We start from the raw sequence: 18,744 nt of genomic DNA, 5'->3' as shown, positions 1-18,744 counted from the left end.
TTGGAGTACAATAATTCTTTAGACAGATTGAGTATTTAGTGAAACTCCTGGACAATTCTTAACAAGGGCATGAAGAAACTTGTGTTGAAACAAAATAAGAGAGCAGACACACAATCTGGTGATATAATTGGCAATGAAGATTAAAAAAACAAACATATCATATATCACATCCTTTACTAAGATAGCGACTGATGGGATAGCATTGTTTTCCGGCCATGATATGTATGAAACTGCATATGTATAAAGATGTGCATTGTTGAAAGCAAGCAGTATGGCTTCTAGCATATATATTTCAAAATATTTAAATTTGTAATTAATCTATAGAGAAAACAAATATGATAGACAGACAAGGCCAAACTTATGGTCAATATTTTTGGCCCTGAAGACCACACAGGAGTCACATGCACACATAGCCATTCATATATGCATAAATGTACATAAATAAACATCATTCATACATATCATTGCCTTAGCATATATCTCTCTCCTAATGATCCCTGCTAATGATGAGTGCCCTAGTACTCATATTTTCTAAAACATCTAACTATTTATTTATTTATATTTGATTTATTTGATTTTTATCCCACCTTTATTATTTTTATAAATAATTCAAAGTGGGGAACATACCTAATACTCCTTCCTCCTCCTGTTTTCCCCATAACAGCAACCCTGTGAGGTGAGTTGGGCTGAGAGAGAGTGACTGGCCCAAGGTCACCCAGCCGGCTTTCATGCCTAAGGTGGGACTAGAACTCTCAGTCTCCTGGTGTCTAGCCCATTGCCTTAACCACTAAACCAAAACTATGCTATCTTTGCTGTGTTTTATGGGAAAAGATTTGTAAAAATGGTAAGAGGAGGAAATGTAATTGAGATGTATTAATTTGTCACTTCAGCAATATGTAATTTTGCTGCCTATTATGCCCATGGCTTCAGGAATTGTCCTGATTACTAGGAAACACACTGAGGCGAGGACTTGGTCTCTAATATTTATTAGCAGTACTTAACAAGAATCCTAACAAACTGAGAAAGCGTGGGAAAACCCAGCCATATAAACCCCAAAGGTTAAGGCAGTCCCGATCTGTGTCTCTTTGAATGGCTGAACAGTTCCTCAGTGCTACGCATGCGCTTGACAGTCTGGGTGAGAGCCCCCTGCTCGCCATCCTTACCCATGACAGGAATTTACGTTTTTTTTTTCTCATTAGATTCTCTTAAATCTTAAAGGGAAAGTCATGTCTATTCTGATTGAAGATGATGGAGTCAGCTTGTCATAAAAAAATTAAAAATCACATTTAAAAAAATATATATATATATATAAAAAGAAGCAAACACATAGCATTCCCTGGTCTCATCAATTATCATCTTATTTAACACTGACTGTATTACGATATATATCAGTGAACAGTGTTGATTGATATAGATTCCTAATATATAGATTTAGGCAAATTTGTCGGATAAGCAAGATGAGGACATCATATTAGGCTTATGAAGCATGTGGAAAACAATTAAATTAACAACTGAAGAAAGAGTCATTCTGCCAAATTATTAGGCAGGTTTCAACACTGTGCTCCTTTAAACCGTTTAATTAATTTTTTAATTTAACCAGCCAAATTAATCATCTCCCTCAGAAATATGCACTGTGATTATGTGCCCTGAAGTCACGTACAGTATTTCAAATGATAGACTAATTTTCTTTTCAGAGTATTACTAGTAGAATTTAAAAGCAAAGTTTTAATTCAGCATAATATTACCTACGTGTGATTATATATTTAATACAGGAGTATAGTACATTGTGCTACTTTTATTTATGCCATACTTATTTAACCGACAGATATTTAATTTCTACCCAGATCACATAGTCCTGTAGCTAACATGCCGAAGCTCCTAAATTTTGAAGGATTCAGATTTTTCTCCCTCATGCATAGTATTTGTCCCAATTTGTTATCCTTAAGTTATTGTCTCATATCACCTTTCACACTGTAATACTATTACATGATCCCTTAGACTGGAAAGTAAAAATTACCCAAATACCTGATGTTGAACTTTATTTTTTACCATAATATTATGGAACTGGCATATTTTACCCTTTATCTACAAAGCTGTGTTCCACTTTTCAACTTTTTTTTCAAAGGATGATAACTTTTCATTAATATAATTCATATGGATGTGGCAAACGGTATAACCACATTGTCCATTGTAACAATTCTGATTTCATCAGGGTCAGAACAAAGTAAATAATGTTTCATAAGTATAACTAAAAAAAGTACGACAAGAATACTTCTCACCTTTGGTTACAGTTGACACTCTCAAGATACAATTTATTTGTATTTAACAGTTACTTATATGTATTCACTGCTGACATGGGAATAGTATGAGAAAGTCTGGGAAGACTGACATTGAAACTTAAATTATTCACTGGATTGTCTTGTTCTGGTCCTTCCTTTCCCTGTAGTTCCCAACACAAATCTATTAACACATGCAGGGTGCCAGGCTACATGTGTTTAACAGGATATTCTTAATATTTAGTCAATGTAAATGTAAAGTAGAAGTAAAATACTCCAATAATTAATCCTGAATTGATATAGACATTGCTAGTAATATCTCCTCCCTCCACTCCAAAGAAATTCTTACCATAACATTGTATTCCATCACCGCTGTATCCGAAGGGACAGGGTCCACATTTGAATGCCTTATCCTTTGTTGATTCACAGGGCATACCATGGAAACATGGCATATTTGCACAGGTTACTTTCCTATTCAGTGGTCTCCATTCAATTGCCAAATGGTTTACATCTGAGGCATAGGGCTTTCTGAATAAAGCAGTCCTTCCTGGAATATTTGACTGCACGGAACTCCCTACTGCCTGGCTACGTCGATTTACATTATCAGAAAATGATCTTTTCCAATGGAAAGAAGACATCAATGGTGTTGTCGACACAGATAGTCTCAAATACTTTGCTTTGAAACCATGATCAGAACTAGTCTGTGTAGCTGAAGTCCCAAGAGGTTGTTTTCCAGAAGATGTCACATCAATTGAGGTATGGCTCTGCCGAATAGCATGTGGCCTTGCAGTTAGTAGCCTGGCATCCATGTCTTCTTGAGGGGAGGCATTCCTTATGATATTTGTTTGAAAATGCACTTTGTAGTCTGGGAGGATTTCAGCAGCTCCTGCTTTACTTTTTTGATGAAGAAGGACTCTGTGGGTGCCATTTTTTGCTTTGATCAATGGAAAAGCTTTTTTCATAGATGATATAGGAGACAGAGGCTCCATTCTTTCTTTGAGTGGTGTTTGAGTATCAATAGTTAAGGGATATCTTGCTGTATGAAAAGTTGTTTCTAGTTCTGGAATACGATCTTGTGAAGATGTAGAATCACTATCTTGTAAATTCTTTATGCCACCTTGGGCAAAGGAGATGTTGGCTTCCCCAGGGACTTCCACAGTTACATCAGGCAAACCTTTGGCAGAACTTGACACTAAATGACAAAAAAAAGATGCATCAGCACAAAGTATTCTATATTTGCTTGTGACATATTTTTATAAAGACTATATATTGCATCAGAGATGTGTGATCAGGCTCTGTGTATTTTTATGTCAATCCTCATCAGTCTCAGTTATTATTTTATTGGATTTTTTCATTCAATTTATATTCTGGTTTTGCTCAGGTGTGCATTGAAGGTGGCTCAACAATTTTTTAAAAAATACAGTAAACATATTATAAATAATAAAAAAATATACTATAATAAAGTAGTATAAAATATACTAAATGTTACTAGTACTAAAATCAGGTATCTTCTCTTCACAGATTTTCTAAATGTCGAGAGAGTGAAGCCAAACAGTTCCAAAAAGAATACATCCCATAGTGTGAGAACAATGTGGAAGGCAGCTTTCACCCATCTACTAGGTAGATGCATTTCTGACAACAGAGGCACCTTCAAAGGGGTAAAGATTAATGGCTGGAGAGGTTTGTAATAACTGAGACAGTTCTTGAGATAGTCAGGCTTTAAAGATAATCAGCATCTTAGTAAATATAATCCTCTATTTAATATTGGGAAGAAATTTATATCAAATAGTTCAAAAAAATACTGTTACTAACTTTACAATTCAACTGTGATTATCTGTGTGTGTGTATTTAACATGAATATTAACAGCAATATTTATTTACTTAAAGTATTTATATGGCCACTCATCTTAAAACCAGAACTCACAACTACAGGGTAAAACAATATCATAGAAAAAGTAAAAATAAGAAACAATAAAACCCAAACCAGACATACCTAGTGCCACAACCAAATTTCCCCAATATAATCCACAACACTCTCTTCCAACTCTCTCCTCACCCTATCCCAAAGCTTTGGGGAAAAGCCAGCTCTTCATCCAGAATGTTGTTTTTACCAGATACAGATGTATTTCAGATAAGGTATGTATCTTAAATATCTTTGTCAGCTAGAAACTGACTTTTCCTCTAAAGTCTGTAAATATAACCCTTTTTTCAGCTCATAACCCTTTCTATCCACCCTTGTTTTTGAAATCATAGATATTCCCAACTAAAGAACATAAGATGGCCAAGCTCCTGTTCAAAGGGACACTTAATGTATCAGCTAATTCTTTCCCACACACATACCTTCCCCAAATTAATACAGAGAATCAGTATATATAAAGAATTAGCTGATACATTAAGTGCCCCTTTGAACAGGAGTTTGGCCATCTTATGTTCTGTAGTTGGGAGTATCTATGCCCAAATCTAAATGTACTGTAGAATCCTAGTCAAAGTCAAGGACAGTGAAGGTCCTGATGATGGGTTCAGAATTGTCCCTACATTATTATTAGTGGTAGTACCAGTTGAAATCTTCTATTTCTTTCCTAATTTCTTGCCCATATTATTGATTTTTAATATTTTTATTCATTTAAAATATTTATATACCACCCTATATCTGTAAGGAATGCCTATTCTACAACACCATCAGACTCATAAGCAGGATCACAAAGATATCTGATTTATTAAAGAATAGTATGCAGGATCACAAAGAAAGCTGAGAATGGAAAAAGTGCACCAAATGCAAACTAAAAACCCTTGGTGCAAATGAAATCCTTCCCCCCGTAGAATCTTCCCAGGCTCACAACCCCAGGTGCTCCTAACGGCTTCTGATGGTCCACGGGAAAAGTCCTTGAGTAGAGCACATAACCCAAACACATTCCATTGAAATGAACATAGATACAGAGCTTGGCACAAGGTTTCACAGCAGCTCCTTCCCAACAGAAACGCACATCAGCACCATGGCATGTGAAACATTATGATGTACAGTGCACATTGAAACAGTGAATGTGACATACTGCCCCCCCCAAAAGAAAACATTAAGCGACAGGCCTTAAAGGGTAAGCCAAGTGGAAACAGTTAACTAAATCAGGAGCATTAACGTGGTGAGCAGGCACCCATTCAGGATGAGGAAAGTGTTTCCAGCAGATCAGGTACTGGAGGGTGTCTCGAAGCTTGCGAGAATCCACGACCTCCTTGACTTCAAAGTGCTGTTGGCCGTCAATCATGATTGGAGCAGGAGGAGGAGGTTGGGGATGCCAGTGGAAGAGTGGTGGACAGGCTTGAGTAGGCTGCAATGGAAAACAGGGTGCAAGCGTTTCAAATTGTGAGGCAGGTCCAACTTAACAGTAACTGGATTGATAAGACCAACAATAGGGAAAGGACCAATGAACTTGGGAGCAAGTTTTTTAGAGGGCTGTGGGGACTTGATGAATTTGGTAGAAAGATACACTTGATCCCCAATTTTGAAATCGTGTTGCAAAGAACGACGTTTATCGGCTTGAAACTTGTAAGCAGCCTGGGCATCAGCCAAAGCCTGTTGAATCACCAGCCAGGAATCAGCCAACTTAACAGCCCAGTCAGAGGCAGAACAGGATTGGGGAGGGGTTTGTGGCAGCTCAGGGATGGGAACAAAGTCGTTACCAGAAACCACACAAAAAGGGGTTTGCCCAGTGCTTTGATGGACAGCATTGTTGTAAGCCACTTCAGCAAAAGGCAGCAAGTCCATCCAATTGTCCTGATGGTAATTTATGTATGCTCTAAGGAATTGTTCAAGGGCCAAGTTCAAAACCTCAGTAGATCCGTCAGTCTCAGGATGCAACGATGTGGACAGCGCCTGTTTGGTGCCAATCAATTTTAAAAAAGATTTCCAAAACTGGGAAGTGAACTGTGTCCCGCGGTCACTGACCAAACGGGAGGGGCTACCATGGAGATGGTAGATGTGGATGAGAAATACGCGGGCCAATTGCAGGGCCAACGGGATGGACGCACATGGAATGAAATGGGCTTGTTTGGAGAAAAAGTCTTTTACAACCCAAATGACAGTTTTCTTCTGACTGGGGGGTAAGTCCACAATAAAATCCATAGAAATCTCATCCCAGGGATGGGATGGGCTGGCCACTGGCTGTAGAAGACCCTGTGGTTTACCTCCTTTACGCTTTGACATGGCACAAACAGGACAGGAAGCAACATAGTCTTTTACATCACGCCTTAAGGTTGGCCACCAAAATTGATGGTGAACCAAATGCAAGGTTTTGACAAAAACAAAGTGTCCAGCAAGTTTATCATCATGGGAACGCTGCAAAACATCAGCTCTTAAAGTTTCAGGCACATAAAGGCAGTGTTCCTCCCACGCCAGACCGTTTTCAAAAGAAACATTGTCTCTATTAGCTAGCAACCAAGTGTCAGATTTCAGTGCCTGGAGAAAGTCTTTCTGTAACTGACAAGGAACTTGCATTTTCTGCTTCCCAGACGGGGCTGGGGGCGGGTTTGCCTGTGCACGGGTCTGGCTCCGAGTGACGGCAACCAAGCCCAGTTGTGGTTCAGTGAGAACAGTCCCAACTATATCTGCCATGTGGTCAGAGTCCTGAGGTAAACATGACAAAGCATCGGCCAGAAAGTTTTTCTTTCCTGGAATAAATTTTAACTGGAAGTTAAAGCGACTGAAAAAATGAGCCCAGCGAATTTGTTTGGGACTGAGACGCTGGGGTGTGTGGAGGGCTTCCAAATTCCTGTGATCAGTCCAAACCTCGAAAGGGCATTTAGCACCTTCCAGGAGGTGACGCCAGGCTTCCAAAGTGGCTTTTACAGCAAAAGCCTCTTTTTCCCAAACATGCCACCGGCGCTCAGTTTCAGAAAATTTTCTGGACAAATAAGCACAGGGTTTCAAGTGATTTTCAGAATCTCTGTAACAATATAGCCCCCACTGAGGAGTCAGAAGCATCAACTTGGACCACAAAGGGGCGTTCAGGATCGGGGTGCTGCAAAATTGGCTCAGCAGTGAAGAGGGTTTTTAACTTCTCGAATGCTGCCTGGCATTCAGGCATCCAATTCAGCACTGCCCCAGGGTGTTTTACCTTGCGTGTCTCCCCCAAACCCTTGGTATGTAGCAAGTCAGTAAAGGGCAAAGCAATCTCAGCAAACTCCTGGATAAATTGCCCATAATAATTACTGAACCCTAGGAAACTTTGCAATTGCCTCCGGGTGCAGGAACGTTCCCAACTTAAAATCACCTGAATTTTTTCAGGGTCCATTTCAATGCCCTTGTCAGATACCCTATAGCCTAGATAGTCAAGTTGGGTTTTGTGAAACTCACATTTGGAAAGCTTGGCATAAAGCTTGGCATCTCTAAGCTTACTTAACACCTGTTTGAGAAGGCATTCGTGTTCCTCCTTGGTTTCAGTGTAAATGAGCACATCGTCCAAATAAACCAGGACCCCTTTAAACAAATGATCATGTAATACTTCATTAATCAATTGCATGAAGACTCTGGGTGCCCCTGCTAACCCAAAAGGGAGGACTTTGCACTGAAATGAACCCAGTGGACAATTAAAAGTGGTTTTCCACTCGTCTCCAGCTCGTATGTGGATGCAAAAATAGGCTTCACGAAGATCGAGCTTGGAGAAAATCTTCCCCTTTGACAAATGAGCTAACATGTCCTTCATGAGGGGGAGAGGGTATTTGTTGCAGATTGAGATGGAATTTAACCCCCAATAGTCCATACAGAGTCTAAGCATGCCATCTTTCTTTTCCCAGAATAGCACAGGGGCCCCAACTGGGGAATCTGCAGGTTCAATAAACCCCCTTGACAGATTTTTGTCGATAAAGTCCTGTAATGCCCCAAGCTCCTTCTGAGTCATTGGATAAATTTTTGGCTTGGGCAATTGAGCGTTAGGAATCAACTCTATGGCACAATCAGTTTTCCGATGGGGGTTTAGCTGATCTGCTTCCATTTCTCCAAAGATGTCTGCAAAATCTTGGTATCGATTGGGCAAGCCTTCTAAACATGCCAAACTAGGGCGCGGCATGGCAATTGCAGCCCTTCCAACCCCCGCGCTTGAAGCCTTCTCCACGGTAGGGGCTTGGTAAAACCCATCCTTAAAAGTCAGAGTTCTGTGTTCCCAATTTATATGTGGGCTTCGATAGGTCAACCAGGGAATCCCCAGAATTACCAAGGGGTTGCCAACAGATGCTACTATAAATTTTAAAGTCTCACGGTGGCTGCCCATTTGCATTGCGACAGTTCCAGTGAAATGGGTCGCCCCCCCCCCCTGCCGTTGAACCATCCAGCTGTGTGAAGATCAAAGGCTGCTGGAGGGGAAAGCTAGGCAGGTCCAAAGCAGCAACCAGATCAGGGTGAATCAGACACCTGGAACACCCAGAGTCAACTAAAGCCCAGACCTCTGTAGTCTTTGTGCAGGAGCCCAAGTTCACTTTCACTGCTAGAGTGGGACAGTCAGCACTCACCATAGCATCCTCGCGCCCATCCTCCTCCACCTGCCCACAGGTGCTCTTCATGGCAGGTGGCTGGCGTTTCCCACTGGCTCCTTAGAGTCATCTTCAGCCTCTCCCAAAAAGTAGAGTACTTCTTCAGCATTGGCTGCCCCCTTGGCTGCTGTCATCCGCTGCGAGGGGGGTGGCGATTTGGCCGGCAGCTTGCCCGCTTGGTCTCCAGCCTTGGCTTCCTTTCCGCATCGGAGACACTGACCCCTCACATAGCGCTGATCTCTCTCCTCTTCCCAGGCTCTATATGCTGGGCATGCTCAGCCTTGCCGGCCAGACAGATCCATTCATACAATGACTCTGGGTCATCTCTACACAACACCCATCGTAGGACGTCCTGGTTGAGTCCCTCTTTAAACCGTTCTATTAAGGTTGACTGAGACCAGTCGGGGATTTTCCCAGCTAAAGCCTTAAACTCCAGGGCATAATCAGCTACAGACAGTTGGCCCTGGGTAAGATCCTTCAGTGCCTTTTTAGCCCTTGCCTTGGCTAGAGGATCCTCAAAATGCAGCTTTAACACCCACATGAATTCCTCAAAATCCTCAAGCTCAGGGGAGTCAGCATCACTTAATTGAACATACCAGTCAGCCGCCCGTCCCTTCAGCTTGGTGGCAATGGCAGTTATTTTAGCTTCTTCGGAAGGGAAGTATGGTCCAAACTGCCTCATATAACTTTTAGCATTAGTGAGAAAGAAAGACAACTTAGTTGAATCCCCATCAAACTTGACAGAAAAGTCTTTCACCCCCGCTCCTGTTGGAGCTGAATTAGCGGCTGCTTGAGTGGTTGGGCCCCAGGTTACAGTAGTTCTTCCTCCTTGGGGTGGGGACACTGATGGTCGAACTCTGCGGGGTGGAGATTCATCCCGGTGCCATCTCTGGCCCTGCTCCGCTGGCGGTCTGGGTGAGGGGATGGAGGATGATTGCGTGGAGCTGGAATCTCCTTCGCATCTCGGCTGCCCCCCCCCCCCCCCCCATGACAGAGACAGGTTTTTTAGTATGTACTCCATCAATTCTAATTTGGCCTCTACCACTCTTAGCCTTTCAGGGGTTTGAGATTCCTCCCTCCCTTGCATATTAGGTTGTCTCCCTGCTGATACCGTGGTAGATTCCACATCTGGGGTCAGCGGGAACCGATACTTCCAGGATGCCTGGGACGTCCCTGGCTGGGGTTCTCCCATTTCGTCCCAGTTGATCAACTCTGCGGGTGATTTGCTGGGTGCTGGTTGCTCTGGTGCTCTCTCATCGTCAGATTCCTCTACCTCAGGGCTGGAACTTGAATCCTGCCGGAAACCTGAAGGTTCTGGGGTGAGGTTCAGTTCTCCACTCCTGACCATTGACTCGGGCATCAAGCCAGTTGGCTCCTCAAGTCTCTCAGTCGTGAGCTTGGATTCTGCCATCGTTAACTGTTTTCCCTCACAAGAAACTAATCTTGGTAGGAGCTAACGGTACAACTTTAGTGATTCTCAGCTTTATGTAAGGAATGCCTATTCTAAAACACCATCAGACTTATAAGCAGGATCACAAAGATATCTGATTTATTAAAGAATAGTATGCAGGATCACAAAGAAAGCTGAGAATGGAAAAAGCGCGCCAAATGCAAACTAAAAACCCTCGGTACAAATGAAATCCCTCCCCCAGTAGAATCTTCCCAGGCTCACAATCCCAGGTGTTCCTAACGGCTTCTGATTGTCCACGGGAAAAGTCCTTGAGTAGAGCACATAACCCAAACACACTCCATTGAAGTGAACACAAATACAGAGCTTGGCACAAGGTTTCACAGCAGCTCCCTCCCAAACAGAAACGCGCGTCAGCACCATGGCATGTGAAACGTTACGATGTACAGTGCACATTGAAACAGTGAACATGACAATATCATATTCTCAGGGAAATTTACAGTATCATCTTCCACTGAACACATAATTAATACATTCCCAAATGGTGTTGCATTGAACTATTGCAATAGGATCTTTTTCACCACTACTTGGCAATATAGGTTTCTAAGGAGTTTTTGAATTAATGAGCGAAATGTCCTGGTAACTGTGTGATAGAGGAGCCTGTTTAAAACCACAAGTGTCAGAATACGGTCTCCTACTTTCTCTCCCATTTAATTTCACACTGTACTTTAGCTGGCGAGGATAATCATATTATTTCTCATTTCAAACACTACATAATTTACAGCAGCTGAGAAGAAAGTGGGTTTTACAAATAGAAATTAGAGCAGCATTTTTTGAAATGGCATTTATGTTTAAGTATTAAAAAAGGTTAACACCAAAAGGTTGCCTGAGATCAACAGCTTTATCTTCAATTTTCCCTTTTCTTTTATTTCAGACCATCATCAATATCTTAAGATGTACAATCCATTACCAATTGAAGAAGTAGAACTGATTATATCTGCTCTAACATACTACCATATAATTGAACTAGATGAAAAATAATGGTGACAGCACAAAGTGTTCAAGGTCAAAATTAAATCTGCATTTTTCCCCACAAAGCAACATTATTTTGCATATGCAGTATCAGAATAGATTAATTAATTTGCTTGTATATATGAGTAGATAAAAAAAAGATCAGATGTACAGTGGATGTATTCCTGCCTTTAACTCTTGCATAAATATGGAAATATGGAGAAGGAGAGACGTTGGCTTGACATTCTCCTTCTAATACTAGAATTTGGTCAAAATAGTTTTGTGGATCTTGTGGAAAATACAAAGCCCTGTGCATTTAGGAAACAATGGAATGTAAGGGCCAGTCCAAGAGCAGTTATAAAAGAAAGCATGCTTTGAAGAGAGTCTTGCAAGGGTCACTGATGGGGAAAAAAACCCTGGAGCATGTAATTTGCATTTTTGTTCCTGGGGGTCAGTAGTTGAAAGTAAATATTTCGACTTCTTGTGGTCTCTTTCTGTGTAACCCCTTTTTCTTCTTTCTTTCTGGGCAATTAGCACATTCTCTTTTTTCTGAACCAGGTGTTAAGTGGGAATGCTGAAGGAAAGTGACAGGAGAGTATTTTCCCATCTCTCCAGAACAAAACAGAGCAGCCTCTAGTACAGAGCAGCAGCTGTCTCAGGTACATATTCACCTGCTGATGAGGGGAGAAGCATAGCGGGCCAACGATGGCTATCATAAAATTTGCTTCTTGGTCACTGCTTCTGTTGTCCCCATGACTTTGTTGGTTTAAGATCTCACCCATGTAAGGAGCTGCTGTTCCACTACTTGCCCAGCAAACCCATTGTGGAGACCCTTGTACCTTCTGGGTCTGAGCAGCCAGAACGGCCAGAGGGTATTAACATATGAACCCAAAGATCCCTGTCTGTGTTTTATAGTGTTGCTGTTAGTGGGTAGTTTCATATCTATGACTGATATTCCTTCAAGTCATTGTACTTAAGCACCTGTTTACTTAATTTTATTGATTATCTGCTTGCCAGGAATTCACTATTTTCCAGGACAGAAAATTGAACGATTAGATACCTGTTCTCCATCACCTCTAGGTTAAATTAGTATAACAGTTTTTCCACTGAGCTGGAAAAGCATTCTGAAATATCAGCTGATATAAAATACTGAAGCCTGGTTTTGATTCAGTGATACTTACCTCTAAACTTATAATTACTTTGGTGACAAGATACTTAAATTGCTCCCTCCTCGCATTTAAACCTGCCTATATCAATCTTTGAAGGACACCTTGCTCTGCGTTCTACCTCGTCTTTCCCCAGGGCTGTCTGGGGATCTTTGATACGGCATTCATTGTTATGGTTGCTGGGCTGTGGGCTTCCAACATAGAAAAGAAAGGATATTTGTTTCCAACCCCCCAATTCTTTGATCTTGTTAAGATGTCAAAAAGATAATGCAGTTTTACTGGAATTTTGGTTGGTTCATATGTTTTTTTTCTTGCTAATTGCAGCTTTTTTTCTTGCTAATTGCAGCTAATTGCAGTAAGTCTGCTTACTATATTTTTCACTGGGTTATGATTTCATGATACTTTGTAATGTTTTTACAGAGTTGGGTGGCATTTACATTTGATCAGTTTTATATTTTAGATGATATTATTTCATGGGGGGAGGGTATTTGTTTTGTTTTTATATGTATTTTGAAAACACATTCATTTTCTACCCTAATATACAGAGCTTTTATATCAAGGTTCCCTAATATATGTTGTTAATATACATCCCTCATGAATTTTTTTAATGTAATTTTCCCTGGTGTTATCCTTTGTGCATATGTGCATAACCATCAAACTATTTTCTTTTTGTATAAGCAGCACAATACAAGGTGCACAAAAAGATTAAGAAGTAATTAGCAAAAGAAATAGAAAAGTCTACTTTATATTAGTATCATTCATTATATCACTCTATATCTTTGAAAGCCATGCTTGCTTCACCTTGTCCATATTCGCATTTGGACATGTTTCACACAATGCATAACAACTTGATTATGCATTGTGTGAAACAATGTATGAATCAGTATACTTACTCTTCCTTCATGTATTTGGGATTCAGTCTTCATTCATTCTCTTAATATAACAATACATCTCAACATATTGATTTCATACTTGTTACTACTTTTGTATTTAATCCACATTTGTTCATCACTCATTTCTTCTAGACCTCATCACCTCTTGTTTGAGCACATACTCCTAAACTAACCCAGCCCTGCCACATTTGTCTTACTTTTATTCTCCTCCCAATATACCTAGATTTTACTTCCATATAAGAAAGTTGAAATAAACATACTTTCATACTCATCCACTTTTGTGTCTTTAACCAACATTTATTCCTCACAACAGACCACACACTACCTTTCTATAGCTTTTGCATAATTCATAGTTGATCCCATCCATTTTTCCATCTTTAGCTAATAGTCTACCATGATACACCAATTCACTTGCTTGTTCTATCTTTTCACAATCTATAGCACAGGTCATCACCTGCACAATCATAACTACCTCAGTCATCAGTACATCAATTTTCAGATCCATACTATTTCATGCATCGCACAGTAATATTAACATCACAGTAACATTTACTCAAAATCATACAGATTCTTAGCCAATAACGTAATATTGTCTACATTCAGAAATACATTTCATGTATTTTCTACATTCATTCATGTCTACGCTAAACACACTTCTAGTATATCTCCATCCCAGGTGAAGTAAGTGATGCCGTGACTACCCTCTCCGAGTGTCTGGGGGCTGTGGGGGCGTGGATGGGGAACAACAGGTTTCAACTGAACCCTGGTAAGACCGAGTGGCTGTGGGTTAATGGTTCTTCCGTATCTGGAACATTAACATCTCTGGCTCTGGATGGGGTTGCACTGCCCCAGACAGACCTGGTGCATAACTTGGGGGTCCTCCTGGACTCACGGCTCCTGCTCAAAGAGCAGGTGGCAGCTGTGGCCAGGAGAGCCTTTGTGCAGCTACGTGCTGTGCACCAGTTATGCCCCTTCCTGGATTGGGAGGCCCTTCGAACAGTCACTCATACGCTTGTTATCTCTCATATAGACTATTGCAATGTGCGCTACATGGGGCTACCCTTGAAGAATATCTGGAAGCTCCAGCTGGTCCAGAATGCAGCTGCGCGAGCTGTTTTTGGTGCCCCTAGAAGGGCACATGTAACACCACCTGCTGCGCAAGCTGCATTGGGTACCAGTTTGCTTCCGGGTCCAATTCAAGGTGTTATCACCTTTAAAGCCCTACATGGCATGGGGCCAGGCTACCTGAGGGATCGCCTCTTCCCTATTACATCAACCCGTCCCACCCGATCATGCAGAGAGGGCATGCTGCGGACCCTGTCTGTAAGAGAATTTCATCTGGCGGGGTCCAGGAAGTGGGCTTTCTCTGCAATAGTTCCCGCCCTGTGGAACATGCTGCCCCCAAAGGTGAGATTGGCCACATAGTTCCTGGCCTTTCAGTGGAGTCTGAAGACCTGGTTCTGCTGCCTCGCTTGGGGTGGAGAGGGGAACAGATCTACATGGGGATGGTCGCTATAGACCACTCCTTCCACACTTGGACTGTTTTAGATTCTTCACCACCTGGATTCTTTATTTTTACCTGTATTTATATTATTTATTATTGTATTTTATTCTGTGTATTTTATTGTTTTAATCAATTGTTGTAAACCGCCCAGAGTCCCCTGACAGGAGGAGGTGGGTGGGCACAAATTAGATAAATAAATAAAATAAATAAATATCACCACAAGCATTCCTTATAATTAATCTACAAATGCCTTAAACATCTTACTCCTTGCTCAGTCTTTAACCATTCACTAAGCATCTTATTTATTCTCACAAATGCTTTAGTTTCATCAAATGCTACACTTTAAAGGATTTAGCAGCCAAAATTCAACAGCGTATTTGATTACATCATCAGCAGATCTTCACATAATTCAAGCTCATTCACTGTCTCGAAATCAACCACCATATAATAATCTATCTTTCTCACATTCATACATTCTCAATGACCTGCTGAAGAATAAAAATCTGGTTTGCACACTCCGGACCAATGGAAACGATACCTGACTTCCCAAATTTTATTCATTGTAACCTCTTATACACTTTCAATCAAAATTCTTCCCATGCTTGCCACATCTTCCAAAGCTTTCTAATGAACCTGTGGTTCTTGCTTTCACTGTTGTTATTTTCCCTTTTTATAGGTGAATATTAAAAATTCTTTCACTTATCAGACACAGGTGCATTCTTCATATAAATGTTAAACAAGTTGCATAGTCACTCGATAAGTGAACTACATCCATGTTTTAACATTTCTGTAGTTACACAATCTGTACCTGCCACCCTACCATTTTTTAACATTTTCACATCATTTCTAATTTTCTTTGCATCATTTTGTCTTGGATGCTCACATGTAATGCATTCATTTCAATTCTATACATTCTTATATCAGTATCATATCCATAAAAATCTTTAAAATACTCCTTCCAACATTCCCTCAGTTCAGGTATCCTCCCAAATCATTTCATTGCTTCGTAATGTTATCCATGCTCCTGAAAACTTAACCCTTTTCACTCATTTCCAAAACAATTATTATCTGCATCAAATAACTTTGTATTTTCTCTGCCTCTTTAAATCTTAAGTTCCCTCCACTTTCTCTGTGTACACATTATGCAATATAATTCTCCCATGCTTTTTCTTTGCTGCCAAATCATAGCATTCCTTTTGGCCCAGACATTTTTATTTTGTTTTTAATGATTGATTTCTTTTAGTTTCTACACCTCTTATTTTACATTTTTATGGTTATTATATAGCACTTCTCTTTTTATAACTTTGTTATCTTCATGGATGAAGGCCAGTTTATACATTTCTACAAAGATAAAAAAAGAGCCTATATCAGTTTGTACTAATGGATAACCATACTGGGCAAAGTAACAGTGGACACATATGTGGTAACTGTGTCCACTTAGAATAAGTCTATAAAATACTGAAACTAAGAGGGACTGCATGAAGAAAAAAAGGTAGTGAATAACCTTTTTATTTTATTGATAGACATACATGGAACATTAAAGAAAACAGGTATATAATATTCCCATTACCTGTTCATTAAGCAACTACCAGAGGTGCTTTCTAATGAAAGAACAATCCATCAAAATAATTTTCATTTTAAGTTTAATTAAATTAACGTGTACGTTAGCCAGCTAAGTTTGAAAGACACTCTCAAGAAAAAGTGAAAAGAACACCAATATAGAAGTTTTTAATTCTATATTCTTTGTTCATAAAATATAAATAATTCAGTTCTGGTAAAGGACAGGCTGGTTACAGAGGAAGTACAAAAATCAAACTCAAATCACAACAAAGATTAGCCTATTCAGATATGAATATGGGATTCAAACTTGTGTGCATTCAGCAGACTTTCCTTTTATAGATAGTGTGAAAAGTACAGCCATTGGAGGATGATGCCAGTGCCAGGGCACATAATCTTACTCTCATTCCATAAAACTTTAATCCCAAGAGGGAAATAAGGCCTGAATGGTGTTTTTTTTTTTTTTTTTTTTCAGGCATGCCACATTGGATTGGCTGCTGATCTAGCAAATTTAATTCTAACATTATATTTTACTAAAGGATTTTCACAGGACTCTCTTTCAAGTGCTCACACAAAACACAGATAAATTAATAAAATGCCATTTTTATCTGATGTCTCCTGAACTGTCAGATTCTTCCTCCTGGCTAAAAACAGTGTGATACTGACACATACAGATGACTCAATCTCTCTCTCTCTGACATAGGCAAAGAAACTAAGATACAGAAGAAAAGATTGTGGAAGAAATTCTGTCATTTTTTCCCCCAAGAGAGCACCCATTGCATTTCTTCCAACAAAAAATGAATGAAATGTAAATATTTAACAAATAACTTAGAGTTTCACTTAGTTCAGATGATAAATGGCTTAAACCATGATGACTTCAAAAGTAATAATGATTTCTATTATCCTATTAGCATATATAAATTCCACCCAGTGAGTTTTTCTCTCTCAATATCTATCTCAACTAGGTCAGACTCCTAATCCACTAGTGTGTATCTTTGGTTTCATTTCCTTTCACTTTACCTGCTGTCAGTCCATTGTTGGCCTCTTTGGTCTGAGTTATCACCTTGCAGAGAGACTACCGTAATGCACTAAACATGGGGCTGTCCTTGAAGACAATGCAAAAGGCTCAGATGGTCTGATAACTGGGATTAGCAGATTCCAGTTGTGGGCACTGTATTGGCTTTCAGTTTGCTTCCAGATCCAGTTCAAAGTGTTTGTTATCACATTTAAAAGCTATATTTCTTGGCATCCAACTAACTCTAGGATTATCTTTTTTACCTACACTCAGCCCACCCTGTGTGATTGAGGGAAAGGTCCCTACCCGCTAAGATAATTCACCCTTTGAAACACCATGCCACCCAAGGTTAGGCATGCCCCCAACTTTCCAATGTTTAAGAAAGCTTAAAAAACTTAATTGTTTTGCAGGGCATATGGGTTGTGATGATACAAGGACAATGTGGGTTAGTTTACTGTTTTGCCTTGAGTCCTTTGTTAGTTTACTTATTTATGAACAAATAAATACTGGAGCCTGAAAGGATTTCACCTGAAAGAAATCTGTATGTAAATCATGTATGACAGTTGTATAATTTCCATCAAAATTGATTTATACCAGGCAAAAATGAAAGCAAATTTAATACAGGTGCAGACTTCAGGAGGTTCCAGAAGTGGTTGTTAGTAATATCCAATCATTGATCTTTTATTCCAGGCTGCATGCAGAAATGCAACTGACTCCACATCTCCAAGATATTATGTTCTTACTTAGTTTATAACCTGCTGTGTTCCATCTGCATTCATGTGGATGACACAGCTCCATGGGTAAACTGTAACATAAAAATTATTTTTAACTGTTTTCAAAATTATCATTTGCTTTCAAAAACCTATAGACAAAGTGTTTTATAAATGCCATATTTTATATTTGTATAGTTCTTTCAAATACTCAAGCATGTGAGCAATCTAGATAAATCTTTTTTCTTCTCTCTTTTCTTCTTTATGTTGGAAGGGAAATAAAAGAAATGGATGGCTGGATGTGCAAGATTAGAAACAGGTAAGTTTGAACAAGTTGTGCCTATTTAAAGGATCTGGGATCTAAACAACAAGAGATAAACAAGGGGTGATTTCAGATAACCAGATTTCCCAATATCATATCCAGTTTAGCCCTCCATAAATATTAAAGGTAAAGGTAAAGGTTTCCCTTGACGTAAAGTCCAGTCGAATCCGACTCTAGGGGGCGGTGCTCATCTCCGTTTCTAAGCCTTGGAGCCGGCGTTGTCATAGACACTTCCGGGTCATGTGGCCAGCATGACGACTCGGAACGCCGTTACCTTCCCGCCGAAGCGGTACCTATTGATCTACTCACATTTGCATGTTTTCGAACTGCTAGGTGAGCAGGAGCTGGGATTAACAACGGGAG

The 18,744-nt window shown here is 40.0% G+C and overlaps 1 protein-coding gene across 1 annotated transcript in view; it reads right to left on the bottom strand.

Annotated features, from left to right (window-relative positions):
- The window catches only part of VWDE (von Willebrand factor D and EGF domains), a 221,349-nt gene that overhangs the window by 78,774 nt on the left and 123,831 nt on the right, over positions 1-18,744 (bottom strand). Inside the window, exon 22 of the mRNA XM_063307665.1 lies at positions 2,626-3,468. Coding sequence (XP_063163735.1) covers positions 2,626-3,468 — 843 coding nt within the window. The remainder of the gene's footprint in view (positions 1-2,625; positions 3,469-18,744) is intronic.

Source organism: Candoia aspera, chromosome 1 (assembly GCF_035149785.1).
Source record: "Candoia aspera isolate rCanAsp1 chromosome 1, rCanAsp1.hap2, whole genome shotgun sequence".
NCBI lineage: Eukaryota > Metazoa > Chordata > Lepidosauria > Squamata > Boidae > Candoia > Candoia aspera.
The sequence above is the reverse complement of the archived record's forward strand: the minus strand, read 5'-3'. Positions and strand labels throughout refer to the sequence as shown.